Source organism: Alexandromys fortis, unplaced genomic scaffold (genome assembly GCF_014885135.2).
Source record: "Alexandromys fortis isolate MF-2015 unplaced genomic scaffold, M_Fortis_MF-2015_v1.1 scaffold_165, whole genome shotgun sequence".
NCBI lineage: Eukaryota > Metazoa > Chordata > Mammalia > Rodentia > Cricetidae > Alexandromys > Alexandromys fortis.
The window spans coordinates 2773850-2793645 of NW_026068038.1; the positions used below are offsets into that span (position 1 = coordinate 2773850).

At 54.2% G+C, this 19796-nt stretch overlaps 2 protein-coding genes across 5 annotated transcripts in view; one reads left to right on the plus strand and one right to left on the minus strand.

Annotated features, from left to right (window-relative positions):
• Positions 1-11: 11 nt before the first annotated feature.
• On the plus strand, positions 12-6350 carry Ctu2 (cytosolic thiouridylase subunit 2). Of its 2 annotated transcripts, XM_050165146.1 has the most exons (15): positions 12-161; positions 352-426; positions 1887-1965; positions 2146-2205; positions 3209-3269; positions 3747-3856; positions 4033-4319; positions 4394-4529; positions 4704-4835; positions 5292-5383; positions 5500-5603; positions 5686-5824; positions 5940-6006; positions 6082-6140; positions 6211-6350. In XM_050165146.1, the coding sequence occupies exons 1-15, from the start codon at positions 94-96 to the stop codon at positions 6326-6328; spliced, it is 1587 nt and encodes a 528-aa protein (XP_050021103.1). In that variant the 5' UTR covers positions 12-93; the 3' UTR covers positions 6329-6350. The 2 variants fall into 2 exon arrangements, with proteins under 2 accessions (XP_050021103.1, XP_050021102.1); XM_050165145.1 differs by lacking the exons at positions 12-161; positions 352-426 and adding an exon at positions 605-743.
• Positions 6318-19796, minus strand: part of Piezo1 (piezo type mechanosensitive ion channel component 1 (Er blood group)) — a 72027-nt gene continuing 58548 nt past the window's right edge. For 2 of the 3 annotated variants that reach the window (XM_050165143.1, XM_050165142.1), the window contains exons 23-51: positions 17177-17281; positions 16533-16686; positions 16200-16443; positions 16025-16121; positions 15760-15931; positions 15126-15215; positions 14950-15050; positions 14390-14461; positions 13932-14032; positions 13298-13391; positions 13164-13220; positions 12905-13077; positions 12663-12772; positions 12243-12449; positions 11807-12065; positions 11553-11741; positions 11103-11415; positions 10608-10737; positions 10371-10518; positions 10038-10252; positions 9736-9894; positions 9503-9650; positions 8076-8264; positions 7882-7974; positions 7617-7789; positions 7429-7551; positions 7276-7355; positions 6977-7193; positions 6318-6899 (exon numbers count right to left, since the gene is read on the minus strand). In XM_050165143.1, the coding sequence (XP_050021100.1) occupies positions 6650-6899; positions 6977-7193; positions 7276-7355; positions 7429-7551; positions 7617-7789; positions 7882-7974; positions 8076-8264; positions 9503-9650; positions 9736-9894; positions 10038-10252; positions 10371-10518; positions 10608-10737; positions 11103-11415; positions 11553-11741; positions 11807-12065; positions 12243-12449; positions 12663-12772; positions 12905-13077; positions 13164-13220; positions 13298-13391; positions 13932-14032; positions 14390-14461; positions 14950-15050; positions 15126-15215; positions 15760-15931; positions 16025-16121; positions 16200-16443; positions 16533-16686; positions 17177-17281 (4463 nt within the window). In that variant the 3' untranslated portion in view covers positions 6318-6649. The remainder of the gene's footprint in view (positions 6900-6976; positions 7194-7275; positions 7356-7428; positions 7552-7616; positions 7790-7881; positions 7975-8075; positions 8265-9502; positions 9651-9735; positions 9895-10037; positions 10253-10370; positions 10519-10607; positions 10738-11102; positions 11416-11552; positions 11742-11806; positions 12066-12242; positions 12450-12662; positions 12773-12904; positions 13078-13163; positions 13221-13297; positions 13392-13931; positions 14033-14389; positions 14462-14949; positions 15051-15125; positions 15216-15759; positions 15932-16024; positions 16122-16199; positions 16444-16532; positions 16687-17176; positions 17282-19796) is intronic. The other variant, XM_050165144.1, reaches the window with a different exon arrangement.

Consider the following 19796-nt stretch of genomic DNA (forward strand, 5'->3'; position numbering starts at 1 on the left):
GCCCCCGTGTTTGCGTCACGACTGTGCCAGCTGTGCGCCAACGTCATCTTGGCGCGCCGGCTTTCCACTACTGCGGACCAGCCCATCATCTCCATGTGTCAGGCCGGTGAGGACTACCCGGTGTCTGCTCAGCGGGAGCCTCCGCCCGTGCCACGGCCCGGGTAAGAGCCGTCTGTACCAGGCCAGGGACTGTCCCCGCGCCCTTAGGGTCGCAGCGACCCGGAATGGAGTCGGCAGCTAGAACTAAGCATAGGCCCTGGTGTGTGAGCCAGGCTGGGAAGCGAGACTTTGGCTCCTCCAGTTTCGCTGCGGTGGGAAGATTTGCCATGGATGTTCTTATTTTCTCCACAGCCGGGAGCAGAAATGTGTGAAGTGCGCGGAAGGCCTGCCGGTGGTGGTGATACGAGCGGGAGACGCCTTCTGCAGGTGAGATCTCGGCAGCCCCTCTTTCCAGGCTTGCTTTTTCCTTGTAAGGGGACGGTTACGTTGTACGTGCTTGTCACGTTGGCCCGGACCACAAGTAGTGGTGGGAACCCTTGGTAACGACTCTTGTCATCTAAACTAGGCTCACGCCTGTATTTCCAACACTAGGGATTCCGTGATAGGAGAATTACCTCAGATTCGAGGCCAGCTTGGGCTGCAGAGAAATCCTGTCAAACAGAATCCCACAAATTTCCTTGATGGGCCTAGTGGTAGGAAGATCTCTGGGGAAGCTTGTGGAGTGCCCAGACTCGAGGGAAAAGGTGCGTTGAAAGACAGGCTTTTCGGGCACTTGGAATCCGTCCAGGTCAGATCAGAACATCTTGGGAACTTGGGCAGGTACTCTGGGTGGAAATTGTTCTTTCTTTCACGGGATACCTATTTTTGTTTTTGCTTTTTTTTTTTTTTTTGAGACAGGTTTGTAACAGTTCTAGCTGTCCTGGAACTCACTCTTGTAGACCAGGCTGGCCTCAAACTCACAGAGATACCCCTGCACCTGCCTCCTGAGTGCTGGGATTAAAGGCGTGCACCACCACTGCCCAGCTATGGGATACCCGTTTTATTTGATGGCCACACAGACTTGGAAGGAGAACAAGAGATTATTCCCATGGGGGCCACAGCAGGAGGATTCACGTTTTATCTGTAACTTTAATGGGTCCCTCATGCCTCTTTTGAATTACAGCTTTTCATGTTTGACTGTTTTACCCCAGAGCTCTAGCTCCCCGAGGGCAGGAACATGAATCTCCAGTGTTTTCCCTCCAATACCTAGTGGTGTTAGCAGTAGCTTTGTGTAGTGTATGTTTGTTGAGTGAGTGAGGATTTCATGTGTCTAAGTTCCTTTGGATCTCTGAGTCTGTTTTTTAAAGATTTCCTACAAAAGATTCTGGTGGAGGGGCAGAAACTGATTTCCAGAACTTATCTTGTCACCCACCATGTTTTGGGAGCCCAAATTTGAAAGAAAAGGTAGTGTCACCAGTAATTGTAACCTGGGCAAGGTAGGTACTGATGTAACTAACAACTTAGGAATATTTGGAAATGAGGGCTGCTTGGTCCAGCAGGGGTCTGAGTCTCAGAGAAGCAACCCTTCTGTTTGTTGGGGCATCATCAATAGATCAACACTTGTTATTGAGAGGCTTTGGTAACTTCCCCCTGTTCTAGTCCCAGTTCAGCTTTCTTTTAGCTGAGTCCTTCCAAGCACCCTGGAGCTTCCGCAGCTCACATCTGATGGGATCTGGGTGGTGCACTGAGAGTCATAGCCAGGACAGCTCCTCCATCCAACTTCACCAACAGGCTCTGGCAGAGTATCCACTCTCTAAGAGTGGATACTGCCAAGAGGGACAGTATCATCCACAGGGTCTTAGGCTGGTGGGCAGGTGTGGACCAGCCTCTCTCTGTGTCTGTTACAGGGATTGTTTCAAGGCATTCTATGTTCACAAGTTCAGAGCCATGCTTGGGAAGAACCGACTCATCTTTCCTGGCGAGAAGGTACTCGTGGGGAGTGCTTGGCTCTCAGCCCCTGCTTCCTTCCTATATGTGCCTTTCTGCAGCTGGCCTGCTGTCTCTGGACCTTGAGGGTAGACTTGGTGTCTTGGGCCGTCTAAGAATGAAGCAGACTTGCTTACGTTGGAGACGCAGGTCCTTGCTGATCCTCTCTTCCCACCCCAGGTGCTGTTGGCGTGGTCTGGGGGGCCTTCGTCCAGCTCCATGGTCTGGCAAGTCCTTGAGGTACGTCCACACCATCCCTTGGGCCTGAACTTCTGGATTGAATTAACTGGGGCCTCTTTCCTCAGCTTGCACTGCAAAGTTTTTAGTTGACACTAGACAGACACCCCCCCCCCATCCCCCAGCTGGGACACCCGTAGGATCTCACATGTACTTATCAGGGTCCCCAGGTACATCCCCATTTAGCTTTACTTGGTAGTATCCAAGTTTGGCCAATTGTGACTTGTGGGTAGAGAGAAGTATTTGCCGAGGACAGGGAGAAGTGGCCTAGGTGGAAGAGGGTGAGGCAGAGAGAATAGGGACTCGAGCTGAGAATGCCTGGCACTGCTGAGGGCATGCAGGGTTTCCTTGAGGGGCCTTGGCACAGAAGAGGGACCCACATGCTCCTTTCACCATAGAGCGGCAGAAGAGTCAAGGCTGTGGTTGATCGGAGTCAGCAGTCTGACCTAAGTGACAGTGCTGCTCCATTGGGAACACCCTGTAGTTCTGGGGTTTTGTCGTATCTGCTGCTCCCCTAAAGCTGTACATGTGGAGGAGCTCACCATGAAGCCATTTGTCAGTGCCTGACCCCGCTCCCCTTGGAATCTTCTCTGCCCCTGCCTCCCATGGTTCTTAACCTACCAAACACTTTGTGAGGGTTCTGAGGTGCTCAGCAGGTGGTACAGTGCCCCCATTGCCCCATGGTCCAGCTGGTTGTCTCAGGCTGCATAGGTGTCAGAAACAGACTAGAGAGGGTGGGTTCTAAAGTTTCTGATACTGACAGGGCAGGCCCTCATATGGGAGGGAAGACTTAACCACTATCTTCTCCTGTGGGGAAGGGAGACCCAGACCCATTGATCCATCTATAGGAAGGAAGACAGACCCATACTTTCTCCTGTGGGAGGAAGACTTGGCCCATACACACCCCTCTGAGGGGAGACCCAGGCAGTTTTGTCCACTGTCTGGAGAGTCTGAAGTCCAGAGAAATGCTTTTGGCTAGGCCTGAGTCCCGACACTTCTCTTCCAGGGTCTGAGTCAGGATTCTGCAAAACGACTACGCTTTGTGCCAGGAGTCATCTATGTTGATGGTATGTTGGGCCGCTCCTCTATTCAGTCCCCAGCAATGACTGGTGAACCTCAACAGCCCCTTTAGGGGATACACTGGGGACAGCGGTGCCTTCCCAGCTCTATTGAAGGGCCCAGGGATTGAAGATGAGTTTAGAACTGGTCTTTGGGGATGAAAGACTAGGCAGTTTCTTTAGCTGTGAGGGAAGCCAGTCCTACCCTTACAGAAATTTTCTCTGGCTGGGTGGTGGTGGCGCACGCCTTTAATCCCAGCACTCTGGAGGCAGAGACAGACAGATCTTTGTGAGTTCTAGGCCAGCCTGGTCTACAGAGTGAGTTCTAGGACAGATTCTAAAAGCTACAGAGAAACCCTATCTCAAAATACAAAGAAACAAAATGTCTGAAGAGTAGACTTGCTGTGACTTCTGTGTGGCACTGACCACCTCCGTCTGTTCCACTTCCTCTGTGAATCTGACATACTTACTGCCTGGGTTTTACAGAGGGAGCAGCCTGTGGCCAGAGCCTACAGGACAGGGTGAAGACCTTGGCTGAGGTGAAGCTGATCCTGCAGAACACTGGCTTCCCGTGGCATGTAGTTGCCTTAGAGGAGGTAGGTGGGTCTGCCCAGGTGGTGACCTGTGGTAACCTTGGAGGGGTACCCATCAGGGCCACATTCTTGCTTATTGGAGCCATCCTGTGGGCCTCTTGCCCTGGGCCTTGGCTTTCCTGCTGTTTCAGAGGGCTGGTATGGCCTTGACCTCAATATCCATTCTTACACCCTGGAAGGTGTTCAGCTTGCCATCATCCGTGCTGTGCTGTGCTTCCCAAGAGCCCGCAGGGACAGAGGAGGCCTACAAAACGGCTGTGGACAGCTTCCTGCAGCAGCAGCATGTGCTAGGGTCTGAGGGCTGTGCCAGCCCAGCTCAGGGGGAGGATCAGTCACACCCAACCCACAGCCAGGAGCCCCTAGGCATGGGTGGGTTCCCCACAGCTGCTCAGACTGAGGCCTTGTCTAGGTTGTTCAGTTCCATAAAGACGCTGACAGCCAAAGAGGAGCTTCTGCAGACCCTGAGGTGAGTGCAGCACCCCTAGCCCTGCCTGGCTTGTAGGACTCCAGCTCCAGCTTCTGTAATTCACCCCATCACAGGACCCATCTGATTGTGCATGTAGCCCGAACCCATGGCTACTGCAAGGTGATGACTGGGGAGAGCTGTACCCGCTTGGCCATCAAGCTTATGACCAACCTGGCCTTGGGGAGAGGAGCCTTCCTTGCCTGGGACACGGTATGCGGGGCCTAGAGGTCATGGTGTCCCTTGCCTCTTTGTCTTCCTTCCTTTGAAAGCACTTCTGTGTTATCCTGGGGTCTTCCAAGTAGAGAGGCCTGAGACCCAACCATAGTTGGCAGTGGCAGTAATAGGAGGTATGCTAGGATTTGAGCCATAGTGTCTGCTCCCCAGGGCTTCTCAGATGAGCGGTATGGGGATGTGGTGTTGGTGAGGCCTATGCGGGACCACACCCTGAAGGAAGTGGCCTTCTACAACCGCCTGTTTGGCGTTCCCTCGGTCTTCACACCAGCCATCGATACCAAGGTGGGCCTGTGGAGAAGTGCGTGGGCTGGTTGGGGGCAGCCCCTCCATACAGGGTCAGAAATCCCTGGTGCACTGTCAGACCTTGAGTCCTTGCCAGCCAGCTTCAGCCCTTCCTGTCCTAGGACTGGCCTTGTCCCAGCTGGTTCTCTGCGACTCTAGCACTGCCTCTGAAAAGGCCAGTAGCAGTGTCCATGTATCTAGGGGCCCTCCAAGCATGCCTTGTACCTTGGAAGAGCAGGCTGGTACCTTGGAGGAGCAGGCTGGTACCTCTAAGGAGGTGGCTTGGAGGGAGAGGGTTAGTCTGTCCCTGAGGTGAAGAGGTGGCAAGAGGACCTGTATCCACACTGTAAATCCTATGCTGATCTTAGTCCCCTCGGGCTGGCCATGTGAAGCCCGTGGTACTTGAGCTTTAGGTGGTCCTCGGCCCTTCTAAAATCCCTATCTGATTGTCCCTAGGCTCCAGAAAAGGCTAGCATCCACCGGCTGATGGAAGCCTTTATCCTGAGGTTGCAGACTCTGTTCCCCTCTACAGTCAGTACTGTATACAGGTGTGTGTGCCACTGGGGGTGCTGCTGAGCCTGCTGCCCACACTTGAAGGGCGCAGAACCCATGACTGGGGACATACTTGTTACCTGTCCCTGTTTGCCTGTGCACCTGCCAACAGGACAAGTGAGAAGCTGGTCAAGGCTCCCCGGGAGGGCTGTACCTCTGGCCCCGCCAGCCCCAGCTGCCTCCTCTGCATGTGTGCACTGGACATTGACACTGCTGGTGCGTGCAGGGCCTTCTTTGAGTGCTTGGGGGGGGGGTAATTTGGCTGCCCCAGGGTTCCCTCAAACCCTCTCTGTTGCAGACAGTGCCACGGCTTTTGGGGCTCAGTCCTCCTCACATCTCTCCCAGATGCTGCCTGCTGAGGCTGGGATACCTACCACCCCCTGCTGTGGTGCAGGGGAGGGTCAGGCCCAGAGTTGCCACAGGGGAGTTGGCAGGAGGTAAGACACTGCCTGTGTCCTGCCCTATGGACAGGGGTGGAGGGGGCAGAAAGATTGTGGCCTTAAACAGAGTTCAGATGAGACCAGGCACACAAGTTCAGTTCTGCTTCTACAGGGGGGATGCACAGGCCTGTGTCATAGAACAGCTGTGTTATGGCTGCCGGGTAAACATGAAGGACATGGTGAGTGCCTGTCCGTATGTCCCTATGAGCTGTCCCTATAGTCCCCATGGTTCCTCACATTGCTGTCTCTTGTAGCCCTCCCTGGACCCATTGCCACCCTATGTCCTGGCCGAGGCTCAGCTTCGCAGTCAGAGGTAATGCCTGTTCTTTGGGGAGACCTCTGGGGAGACGCCCAGGACTGATTCTCACTGCAGTCTCCCTTAGGGCCTGGGTCTCTAAGGAAATTCAGGAGTATCTGATTACAGACAATGATGATGAGGAAGAGGAGGAAGAAAGCAGAGCCATCAAGCAGGAAGGCGAGAACACTGGGATTGGTCTATAACTGTCCACTTGTATAAATAAAAATGTTTTTACTTAGAAAACTCTACAGTACTGTGGGAAGGGAGAGCCAGGCCCCCAGACCCAGTGTGGCTAGCCCTGAGCTACACTGGGCCCCCAGCCCAGCAGGTGGGTGGGGACGCAACAGGTAAGGGACCCAGTGTCCCTTTGACAGCAGCATCATCAGGGCTTACATGGGCCAGGAGGATGTGTCACAGCTCGCGGCCTCAGGCAGCTACACTCCTCTCCAAGGAGCGCTGTCAGCCCTGGTGGCCATGCTGCCCTGGGGCAGCTCCTTCATTCCCGGTGCCCAGGAGCTGGGCTCCTACTCCTTCTCACGTGTCCACTTGATCATGGTTTCTGGTGAGCGGTATAGGAAGATGAGCTTGGCATACAGCTCCTCCTCCAGCTCCAGCTCACGGGTCTCCCGCACCAAGAAGATATCCTGGCATAGCTTGAGAATGCGGTCCACGTAGGGCAGCTCCTCGAACATGATGGAGTGTGAGATGTCACTGAAGAAGCCCCGCATAAACTTGCCAATGACCAGCACAATGGACACGTATAGCCCCACGATCCTGTTGGGAGAGGCATGTGAGCCGCCACTACTCAGAACTGCCCTGGGGGCTCTAGGAGGTTCCTCTGCAGTACTCACCCATAGCCAGCCAGGAAGCCGAGGCTAGGAGGGCTGACCTTGTCACTGAAGATGACCATGGGCAGCAGGTTGCAGTCAGTCTGGCAGTCCTGCAGCTCGATCACCCACCACTCGAGGAAGTCAGAGGCCTTTGTGTCTGCTTGAGCCCCAGAAGCCCCTGTGCCCACTTGTTCCCTCCGCAGCTGGATACGCACACCAAGATAGTCATCTTCCTCATCTGAGTTGAGCGGGGTAGTTAGAGTTGGGGGTCACCCATCCCTGGCCTAGGCTGAATCCCAGCACCCTGATTCCACACTCACCTGGCTGCAGCTGCTTCACTGGGTTGGCTTCGGGTCCATTGGGAGCACGAATGTACTTAGGGAAGAGGTGGGGAATGACGCTGTGGGAGGAGTCAGCAAGTCAGGGGCATCTTAAGCCCTCCTGCCCACCTGCCCACAGTGGTCTGCACTCACACTGACTGGTCAAGCCTGCCCTCGAGCAGTTCGGCCAGCTGCCTCCGTGCTGTGCTGTTGGGGGCCAGCTCCAAGGTGTGCTTCTCGTTGGTATACTCCACCTTGCCACCCTTGGCCAGGTCTCTGCGGGGAGGGCAGTATTAGGCAGTGTGGGGCATCCCCCACAGCTCTGTAAGCATAGGACCCACCTTTGGAAATTCCAGGTGAAGCGCAGAGTGATGTCAGCAGTGCCATTGTACAGCTCCTGCTTCATCTGCGCCCGGCTTGGGGGGCTGATGCGCCACAGTGCCCCAGAGCTGCCCTCAATCTGTGCAGTGACAATGTCCTCAGGACTGTACTGGCTGATGAACTGCATGGCTAGCTGTGTGGAGCATACCTCGGTTAGGGGGCAGCAGGCCACCTTTTTCCTGCCAGCCCACCTTGTACCAAGTGGATACAGTGCAGGCCACTTACTGGGTAGGGGTCAAACTGCTGGGACAGCTCCTCGTAGTCCTGGGGCGTGAAAGGCACTATAGATGGCTGCTGGGCACTCATGGTGAACAGTGGCTGGGGATGAGATGCATGATCAGTATGGAGCCATCCGTAGTCCACAAGGAGTGGGTGTAGCCTCGCTAGTGGAGAAGGTGGGCTGGAGGCCGGCTACTCACCTCATAGCCACCCAACTTGAGGGTAACAGTGACATCAATGGGCTGATTGACAACACCCACCACAGAGCGTATCAGGGACATGAAGAGCAGTGGGAACCAGATAATGGCAATGATGAAGAGGATGATGAGGCCACCCATACCATACTTGACAATTTTCTTCTTCTTCTGTCCCTTGGGCTGTGGGTATTTCTGGAAGGGAGATACTGGTCACCCTCCCAGGCTCTTGGCTGCAGGCTGTAAGCCTCAACCTGATGTCACCGAATAAGCCTGGGGTCCAGGAATAACCCTGAATAGGATCAGGTGCTTTAGTGAAGGGGAACCTACTTTCTGCACAGTGGCAAGCAAGGATGTTGGAGCAGAGAGTTTGATGTGGGTTTACATTTCCCAGAAGACAGACATCTCTGCAATCTTATGGCTGGGGACCTTTGGGGAACACCAGAAGTGAACATAAAAGGGAAAAGAGTTTTTTAAATTAACCTGGGTTTCAAAAGTGAAAATGAGGGTGGACTGCTCTTGTAGAAGCCCAGAGTTCAGTTTCCAGAACTCATGTAGGGTGGCTCACAACTGCCTGCAACTCCAGCTCCAGCTCCAGCTCCAGGGGAATCTGGTGCCCTCTGGTGCCCTCCATGGGCACCTGCACTGGTGCGCATACCCACACACATACACAGAAGCGTGGGGGAGTGCAGAGCAGCCATGTGGTGGGATGGCATAGCCAGTGCCTACAAAGAATGCTTACAAATCTAACAGATGACCTGAGCACATCTAGGGTGTGACCTGAATAGATGATTCTCTAAGGATAATCGGCCAGCAGCACATGAACTGTCAAACTCTGGAACTTCAGTTTGCTGGTGAGAGAGATGTCGCCACTTGAGAAACAGTTCCAAATGACTGAACAGTGACCTCATAAGTGCCATGTGTAGGTTGACACACAGTGAAAACAGCAGCCGTCCACCGTGGAAAGGTAGACACACTGGAGTTTCTGCACTCTGGAGTCTATTACATGGGTCTAAGGAGTGGATCCTGAGCCACTCCAAGGAAGAACCTCAAGAACGCTGCTGAGGGGAGAAAGCCAACAGGCAAACCCACCCACGGACAGGAAGGAAACTACAGACCACCAGGGGTGGAGAGGGGAGATGGGGAGCAACTAAGAAAGGGGACAAGGTTTCTTTGTGGGGCGGGGCTATCCTCAAGCCGGCTGCAGTGGTGAGGACGTGCACTTGGTGAATATACTAACCCACGAAACACAGCCCTGGTAACACTGCTAATATCTGCCTGCTCCACCACTCAAACCCAAGGGCCCAGTCCACTGTCCCCCGCTGACCGCTAGACCCACTGCAACTGTCCATGAGCTCTAGGGAGCCTCTTTCTCTGGACTGCTGTGCATGTTGTAAACCCAAGAGATGCCCATCCATCCTCTGCCCCGGCACCTTCTCTGTCTCTCGGCTGCACTTGACGATGAAGATGTTGGCGTAGATGTCTTCCACACACATCCAGTTGGACAGGGACAGTGTAGTGTCAGTCCACACCCAGTCCATGACTGCCCGCAGCTCCACCAGGAACGGCACTAGTCGGAACCTGCCAAGGCCAAGGTTCCGTCAGCAGGGACAACCTACCATGGCTTCCACTTGCTCTTCATGATCCCTAGGCAGACCACACTCACCCCTGGAAAAGGAAGAGGTTTACATGATTGTACTTCTTGGTAAGGAAGTTGCCTAGGATACGGGTGGGGTAGCCGCAGCGGATCTGGTAGGCAGACAGGGCAAAGTAAATGCACTTCACAAAGTACCACAGCTGGGCCACCGCATTCTGGTTGAACATTCTGAATGGAACAGGACAGGATGTCAGGGAAGGTGAACCTGACAGAAACAGTTCTGGAGGCCAACCCAAGCTGGGCCACACCCAGAACATACAGTGCCTCAGGGTAGACTGAGGCTCCTGGGGGCAGTGCCTCACACCACCTACCTCTCGGTGACAGCTGGTAAGATGAAGAACATCCAGAGGTGAATGGCCACCACCAGGACCACCTGAAAAGCCAGCTTGCCCAGCACAGTCTTGCGCAGGTAGAGAGCACGGTCAATGACCATGGTGCTGAACTGGACCAGCAGCATGAACAGGAAGGCCTCCGGCACCTGGTCATCTGACAGCGAGGACGCAATGTCCGTGGCAGCAGAGTGCTTCTGCAGTAGAGGGCACAGATTGGGGAGATAGAGCTGTACTGCACCCCGGAGTTCTGAGCCCATGTGCTCCAAAGGCCTAGAAGCCGGCTTTCCACTCTGGGGTCCCATGCCCACTTACCCCAAAAGCCCAGAAACCAAAGATAATGATGATGAAGTCGACAATGTCGGCCAGGAACATGAGCACATAGACGTCAGTGGCCGCTCGGTACTTGGTGTGCAGAATGTCACGGAAGAAGCGCCGCAGGGGTTGGTAGATGCTCTGAACTCTGTGGATGGACAGCCTCCGAGGGATCGGTATCCAGCTAGGGACCACTTTCCTGCCCCAGTGCCCACCAACCCCAGCCAGGTCACTCACAGTGCCAGGCAGAAGCTCTTCAGCCAGCGCCCAGCTGCCTTCATTCTTTCCTGGACCTTCACTCTCCCTCGAGTATGCCGTGGGCTCTTTCTCCCTGCAGCTTCTTTCCCCTCTTCCTCCTCCTCAGCCTCTGTGAGTGTGTATGTACAGGGGAATGCCAGTGAACCCACCTGAACCCACCAGGGACTGTGTCCACGCCAACAAGCTGACATCACCCACTTTACAGACAGCACAGGAACCTCCCCACAGTCACCAGTGAGGGAGCAACTTCTGCTGTGTTCTTTTTTGGGGTAGGCTTGAGACTTCAGCCCAGGCCTATAGACATCTCGACCTGGGTATAGGGACAACTCCAAGGACAGATACAGGGAGAGTACTGGGCAGTTGTGTCCTTCCTAATGGGTTGTCCCTGTGCTGGGCTGACCATCTCCAACTGAAGGGTCATCTGTGTCTCCTCCCTTCCCAGGAATCTAGCAGGGGTCTAGTCTGGGCTCTCACCTATAGCTGCTGTTCCTTTGGATCCTGGGGTCTTTTTCTTCCTCCTGAAGCGTATGTTGATGTGCCTCATCTGCTGGGGCCTGAGGTCCTCTAAGGGCTCTTGGATCCCATCCTTGGATCTGACGCTCCCTTTCCCTTGGATGTGGTCCCTGGGGGTACCAGCCAACACCAGCTCCTCCGAATGCTCAGTGCCTGCATCAGGCTGTGATTCCAGCATAGCTTCTGACTCTTCCTCAGCCTCCTGGTCCTTCTCACCATTCCTGCATTGGTCCTTGGAGAAACTATCCTCCTCATGGTCCCAGAGGCCATAGCACTATGGAGAATATGGACGAGCAATCAGGAGGCTGACCCACGCTGGGTCACTCAAGTATTCAGCCTCACCACTGGGCTCAAGAATCTCTGGCGTTTCCAAGGAGCCCCCGCCACCCCTGCACTGGCCTGTGGGCTCACCAGTAGCTGGGAGCGGTGGAAGAAAAGGGCCATGAGCTGCACCAGGTCATACTTGATATAGCTGTCAGTTTTCTCAAGACCCAGGATGCGTGGAGGGAAGTAGGGCTTGTTCTCATAGCGCCGCAGCACCACGTAGCTATTCCAGGGGAAGAAGCCAAACTGGAACAGGTACTTGGTGACCACCATGACCTGCAGGACAGAGCACTTAGCATGGGCCAAGTGGCCCAGACCCAACCCTACAAGCGGTCACCCACCTCAGTGAAGACGATGGCTGTCATCCAGAAGCGCTTGCTGGGTCTCGGGATGGTCAGCATGGCCCACAGGAAGATGAGCACGGGCAGCACCAGGGAGGCAGCTGAGGCTGTCACCATGTGGTTGAGGATGATGATGAAGTAGCAAAGCAGCTCTGAGTGTGCCGCCACACACTGGTACAAGGCTCTCAGCAGCCGCAGCGTCCGGCCCTGCTGTGCTTCAAACTGCTCAGCCTCCTCCAGCTCGGGGATGTGTAGGCGCCTGCCACAAGACCACAGGAGTGTGGGGACAAGAGCCAGAAGAACCCCTTGGCTGCAGAGCCCAGCCTGCAGTCATGGCAACAGTCTGACCTGAGGCCTAGCCAGTTCCTGCCTCCTTCACCTAGCTCCTCCCACTGGGCTTCCTGCTCAGGAGAACTCCCTCGAAAACCTGCCACACCTGTCCAGGAGCAGCTCACTGGCTGTGCGCATCCGTGAGCGAGCATTGGCTAGAAGCTCCTGGGAGCCGTGCAGAGAGGTCTCAGCCTGGAGGTCCCCAGCATCGGTGATAATCTCCTCACTGCCACTGCGGGTGTTGTAGCCTGTGCTCAGGGGGCTGCTGGTGTCATCTGTCATGCTACTCAAAGGCTCTTCGGCTCCCAGCCCACTGTGGAAGGAAAGGGCACAGAGAGGGCCAATTCTTAGGCTCTGGGGAAGGAGAGAAATGGTGCCTGGAGAAATACAAGGAGTAGCTGAGACTGAACAGTGCTGTACCCTGATGACCTGTCAGCAGCTCAGGGTTCAGTCCCTGCTTGGGGCCAGAGGACAATCAGAAACGGGAACCCTGGCTCACCCCAAGTCCCTCAGGCCCTGCACCAACCTTGAGGCTGTGCTGGGTCCATCACGCGTCTCCACGGGACCTGCTGACAGTGTGGTCTCGGCTTCACTCACATAAAGTTGGTCTAGCACCCCTCGGCGGACCTCTCCACTCTGTGGAGAGCATGGAAAAGCTCTCAGGCCACTGGGATGGGCCCAGCTCTGCTCACAGGCGCTTAGCAGGGAGTAGCTATGGGGTGTGGCCTTGATGAGGTATAGGAGGGGCTTGGCGCAAGGGGCCCTTACCCGCAGAAGTTCCTGGGTGAGCAGATAGCGCTCTGCACGCAGCACGTCACTCATGGTGCGGTGGTGCTTTGTGAACGTGCACAGCCAGCGTGTTAGCCCATCTACTGTGGCCTGGCCCAGCACCCACAGGAACTGCATGGTGCTCAGCACACGCTGCATCATGTGACTGCGGCCTATAAAGAGAGCAGGATGGGGCTGGAGGGTTGGCTGGTCACAAGAGCCTTCAGCCCCCTGCCCTCTTCCCAGCAAGGCCACACACCTGCCATCTCGTCCTCTGGGGCCTCTGCTGGCTCCACCTCTGGGCTCAAGTCACCTCCTGGGCACAGGGATAATCAGCACCAGGTAGCCCTGCCCTGCAGCTCCCCCACTGGAGTATCCCCAGGCACAACTCACCAGAAGTCAGCTGTCCTGCCTGCTCCTGCCGTGCCTGTTCCCGACGCTGCCTCAGCACCGTCTGGGCATTGGTTACCCATGCCTGGTATGCCATCTGCAAGCCAGATTTCCTGGTTAGAACTCTGGCATCTCGAGCTGAGAGATCCATTCAGCCTAGCATCACGGTCCCCTCCCAAGGAAGAGGACGGAGGGACAGCCATATCAGATCCTTAGCTCCTGCTCTCTATCCAGCTGTGGGTCTTATCCTCCTCAAGCCTCTCTGGAAACGGACTCAAGAGACTGATAATTGGAAGGCAGACATGCAGCTGCCCAGCATGACCTATCTCTCAGAACCAGGGCCTCTCCTAAACACCAGTATCCAAACACATGTAGCCTTTCTCTCAGATCAGGTGGCACTCATAGAGCCCAGGAGGAGGGTGTCAGAGCCAGGATTTTCATGAAAGGTAGTAGAGGGGCTACCTATGACTCTCATATCTACAGCCTGTTTCCCCAGTTACCTGGACAGGTCTGATGGGCTAGGCGGACTTCTGTGATATATAGGAGCTGGACTCCAAGGCCCTTGGATATCTGTCCTTCCACACTGCCCCATTCAGGAACTCCATAGACAGAGCAGGAAGGCATGGCTCCAACTTACCTGGAAGGCATTCTGAGTTGCAGGCCTGGGGTCCTCAGGTAGGGCCTCCTCTTCCTCCTCGCTATCCGACTCAAACAGGAAGTAGTCCCCAGAGTGGATGACTGTAGTCAGCAGGGACAGGAAAGGGTATGTGTATGTGAGAGCTGGACTCCCTGGCAGAGCTGATTCTTCCCCAGCCAGACCCGAAAAATCCTAGAGTTCCTATCTTAAGTTTCGACTTGGGTGGTAGCAGACCCGTTGTTAAGAATGATGCTCCCCCTCAGCATCTTCCACCCACATGGCCTTGTTTGAGTGCCCCACTTTCCACTAGAACCATCCCATCCAGGGTTCAGCAGGAAAGGGAAGGTGGTCCATGCACAGAACACAGGTCAGAGAGTCTGACGTGACCAGACAGGACAAGGAAAAGCTAGTAGGCATGGGGTCAATAGCACAAGTACAGAGGGGTGAAGGCCAGATACCTGTGGCGTGGTCCAGCCAGGGGCGCCACCACTGTCTCCGTGGCGGGGAGGAGCCCCCTGGGCTGTCAGGCCCTGTGGAGGGGCAAGGCAAGCGTGAACAAGCAAGGGAGGCTGGAAGGGCAGCCTATCTTAGGCACGAGGGCACATGGCAAAGGCAGAAACAGACACAGAACTCCTGCAGTGACAAGGTTCCATGTAGTGCCACGTCTCAGAGCCCTGAAGGGATGGAGAGGGGACACAAGTGCAGGTGGACAGTCCCAGGTGGCCATATGGCCTGCTGGGACAGAGGGGAACACATGGCACAGGACTGGGTCCTGAAGCATACCACTTACACGTAGCACAGGACAGGACAAGGGTGTGGGGCCTATGGCACAGCACTTGCACAGGTGCAAAGAGGCTCCAGCAGCATGAACATGCCTGGATGCAGTGTATGTATGTGGGGGGGGGGTTCCTCTGAGCTGCGGGGTTCTGTCCATGCTTGCTGTGGGAGCTCCTACAGCCAATAGCCTCTAAGATACCAGCCTCCCAAGTAGGGCGTGGTCTCCACAGCACATGCTTACCTGGCCTCTGGCTGGGATCTTGGGAGTCTGTGGACTGGAGCTGACCACGGCTTGTCTGGCTCTGCCTGTACTTCTCCTGTTTGGCACGGATGCGCTTCATCCTGTGAGCAGGAAGGAGCTCTGAGTACCAGGCTGGCCAGAAGGATCAAAGCGTCCCTAGCCCAGATGACACCTACTGTCTTTTCAGCTGGGCCAGTGACTTCTCCTCAGTCTGGCGGTGGAAGTTGATGCTCTTAATGTTGGCTGCGTTGTAGAGGGCAAAACCCCTGCAGGGAAGAGCGAGACCTCAGCACTTCCCTCTAGATGCACGGGTTTTCTCTACCTCTAGGACTGGCCGAACTCAAGCCCCTGCCCCTAGGGAGCCTGGCTGGTCCTCCTACTCTTACTGAGGCATATGCTGGGAGATACCTGCAGCCACGTGAGAAGAAATATCTTTTGCCACCTGTTTTCCTGGGGCAGTACACCATCACAGGAAGGGACATTGGGTGGCAGCTCTGAGGTAGGTAAATGAAGCTGCTGGCCCTAAGTTCAGTTCCAGGGGCAGAGACCTCTGTTGGGAGCATGATACCATGTCATAGCCCTCCAGTGGGAGACACTCAGGACAATTTGGGTCATATGTTGGTCTAAACCACTGCAGGGCCACATTGTCTTCTCAGACATGGGCAGTAAGGGCAGCTCTGATGATACCAAGGTGCTAGGGGTCCTTTGCTTTCCCTTTTGGTGACAGGATCGAGAGATGTTGTCCAAGGGGAAACTTGTCCTGAGGATGAGGGACGCTACCCTACCCCAGGGCAAAGAAGCAAGGCAGACCTGGAGGCCTGCAGGGCGGTGGCTTTCAGGTCAGCACTGACGTGCAGGAAGTAGTAGCTGAGAAAGATGCGCCGTTGCAGTAGCAGGAAGAAGAAACAGACGCTGTCCCAGATGATACCGGCTTCCTCCACAGGCAGCAGGCAGTCCCGGTCTCTGCTCATCATCTCTTTGGCTGTGAAGCGGAGGCCAGCAAGGCTAGGGGTTAGCACCAGAAGCAGTGGAGAGGCTTGTGCCTGCCCCTCACCCACATTTCTTGCCCACTCACGATTGTAGTAGCCTTTCACTGTGCACACAAGGCTGAAGAGCTGGATGACCCAGCAGAAGTTGCTCTGCATCTGCTCCACGAAGACACAGGACAGGAGCTGGGGCCGGGAGAGGGGCAGGTTAATCCAGGGCTCCTGGGGAGGTCTGGGGCAGGGTTGGGTGGGCAGTCTGCTCACCGAGAGCATATTCTTGGAGATGATGACCGTGACGTTATAGAGGATGAGGCAGTCCCACAGCACGAGCTGGGCCCGTGTGTCCTTCTGTAGCAGAGCAGTACCGAAGAGCAGCAGGTAGAAGCAGGCCAGCAGGTACCCCAGCCCAAAGATGCTGATGCGGGTGGCCCCTGTGATAAACACCACCACAAGCACCAGCCAGAACAGGTAGCGGAAGACGGCTACCTTCAGCATATCCAGATAGGACCTGGCAAGTGGGGATATCACTGAGGTTGCTGGGTCAGGCCAGCTATCCCATCTTAGCAGGGGCTTCAGACTGGGCAGAATGGGACCTACCTGCAATGGATGAAATTGGGTACAGGGTTGGGCTCCCCTCGCAGGGGCTCCAGGTGGTCAGTGTTGATGCCAGCCATGCGCTGCCACTCCTCTGTACGCTCAGCCGAGAATACCTGCCACTGCTGAGAGGCGCAGAGCAGCAGGAGAAAGTCACCTGCAGGACAGGAGAGCTGCTAATGCTGGCTGCTTGCAGGTGAGAAAGGATGGGCTGCCAGGGGCTGAGGGGCTGAGGGGCCGCTCCCATTTCACAGCCGAGAAAGCGTCTACACGTAAGAGCTGGAAATGGGACACGCTGGTCTCTGTGTGCTGTGCACGTGCACATGCATCAGGGAGCATGGGCTGCTGTACATCTCCCTGCAATCTGTGGGGCCATCAGTGTGCACACCTATGACCACACTGTGTTCATCCATACACTCGCTTGACATGTTTTATTTGTATGAGCCCCATCTGGATGAGGCTGTGGGGTGGCATGGCTCTCCTATGGAAGAAAGCACCACTCAACTGTCAACACCTAGACAACTTGTCCCCTTGCTGGCTCCAGTCACAGGTCCCTGTGTATCTAACAAGCACCCTGCCTATGGAGTCTTTACACTCTCCTGTGGGGTGGGCAGGTATCCTGGAGGGAGTGGTGGGGTTGCACTTACTGATAAGGTTGGTGGAGTTGGGGGCTCTGAAGAAGTCAGGCAGGTACAGCCACTTGATGAGAGCGGAATTCATGGGGATAGCCTGGCTCCAGCGCCACGGGTAGTCTGTGGGTGGGGGACACATCAGAAAAGGCACAAGCTGTCCTCACCCCCCTCTGCTACCAGGAGTCTCAGAGGCCATGACTGTGTCACACATTCCGGTGTGGTTAACTAGTTAACTAGTTGTTCTCAACACCACTCAGTCTTCAGAACACTGACCCACGGATACAGAGAGTCTAACAGGATGTGAATTTCTAAACAGATACACCAGGTCTTGGGGGGAGTGAGTTGGAGGTGGCAGAGGTCACTAACGGTCAGAGGGCAGGACCATAGTGAGCCTCACCTGAGACAAGGCAGGTACCTCCCAAGGAGATGCCAGTGTTTGGAATGAATTATGTTCAAATAATTTAATAGCATGAAACATGTAAAATAATGACCCAAAGCTGGAAATAATTCAGAAATCCTTCAACGACTATGGCACACCTTGGATACTGTTGCTGAGGCAACAACACCTGGAAGAATTCTGCCTAAGTGAATATGAACACCTGAGAGGCCCTGTCATCACCTGCTAACAGAAAGCAAACAACTGAGGAATTTTGATTGCGCCCACTAAGAGAGAAGCCAATTGCAACAGAGCATACTACACCAATTCTACCATGTGACATTCTTGGACTGGACAGAAGGTAGACTGGTGCCCGAGGAAGGGCAGAGCTGACTTCGAAGGGATGCATAAAGGGCATGCAGGATGGTTGGCATTCTTGTCAAGAACCAGGGCCCAAGCTGGGCAGTAGGGGTGCACACCTTTAATTCCAGCACTTGGGAAGCAGAGGCAGGCAGATCTCTGAGTTCAAGGCCAGTCTGGTCTACAGAGTTGAGTTCCAGGACCACCAGGGCTACACAGAGACATTGTCTCAAAGAGCCAAAATAAATAAACAAATGAACCAACTAGGGCCCTGTGTGAACTCATCAAATCTGAAGGATGGAATGACACAGTACAACTCATACTATGTCAAGAGAGTGTTCTAGGTATTGGAGGAAGACAGGGACAAACTGGAAAACCATTGAGTGAAGACCTCAGAAGGTGCTGGAAAGAAAGGAACCAGTTAGAGTCACAGAAAACCATGCTTCAAGAGAAGAAGGAGGTACCACTAGCCATGTGGACCATAGATAGTGGCACCCTAGGGTTATAGTCATGATAGGTCGGTCCTATAGCTCTGTCTGAATAGCACTGGGGCTCTGTGGCCAGGGGCACAAGATGAAACAGGAATCTCAGAAGTAGGAAATGCCAATGTCCCTGGGAAGACCAGGCCATGAGAGGGCTGGGAATACCTATAGCCAAAGCTAGAAGGTTTGAGAGACAAAGCACACAGCAATGGTTCCAGAGTAGAGAAAGGGAAAACAAAACAAAACAAAACAGTTATCTTAGCACAGGAACATACATTTGAATAAACAAACAGAAGGAGTATTAGCTCTCTTTTAGAAGATGCTGAATGGGAAATGAGATTTGCATAAACTTAAAGCATCTCCCTGTGATAGTAATTCACTATGAGGAAAAAATACAAACGTCCATGGGAAAACCTGGCAGATGCCACTGTAGCTGAGTCAAGAAGATTAAGGCCACCAGCAAGAAGACATGGTATCCCCACGGACACTCTCAGAACTTGTCTGAAATGTCTGGAACTGTTCCAGGTACATAACCGAGCTATGGAGACATCCCAGGCAATCTCACAGGGAGGGGAGATTGTTCACTCCTCCAGGACACAGAGGACAAGGAAATCCCCAGGAATCACCCCTGCTGCAGAGAAGGATGCCTACTGGGTTCCCACAACCTGGGGCAGGAGGACAGTCTGGGGAGTTTCCACTCTGTTGAAAACAAAGACGAAGGACTCGGGTGTAGCTCAGTGTCTAGCACTTGCCTAACGCGTGTTAAGTCATGGGCTCCACCTTTACCCTGAGGATGCTAAAAGAAACTTTAAACAGGCAATTGAAAAATGCAAGCTCTCCCCTGCAAAGAAGCTAATGGAAGACTGAAGACACAGGAGGACAGAAAGACCATCTCTGGAGCAGTGGGCAGAGTCACCCTGTGGTAATCGTGTGGGCAGGCAAATGTGAACAGGTCAAATGGACAAGCTTGGTTATAGTTATGGGTCACACCACCTCCATGGAACCATCACGAAGCCCATGCCAATAAAGTTACCCATGCCTAGCTAAGCACATCCACCCCTTGGGGCATGTGGCAAAGCTACCAGCCTGGCTTTCCAGAAATGTCATAGGGATGGGAAAAGCTGGTTGAAAGAGCCAGAGAATACAGTGTTGTGGAATATTACTTTAACTATGTAAAGATGTGATACATTTGTTTAACTAGGCAAAGATGTGATACATTTGTTTATACTGTATTTATTTAATGAGGTAAAGATGTGATACATTTGTTTTACCTTGCCTGCCTAAGGTACCCCACTGGTCTAATAAAAAGCTGAATGGCCAATAGCTAGGCAGTAGAGGACTAGGTGGGGCTGGCAGGCAGAGAGAATAAGTAGGAAGAAGAATCTAGGATTGAGAGAATAAAGGAGAAAGGGGGAGA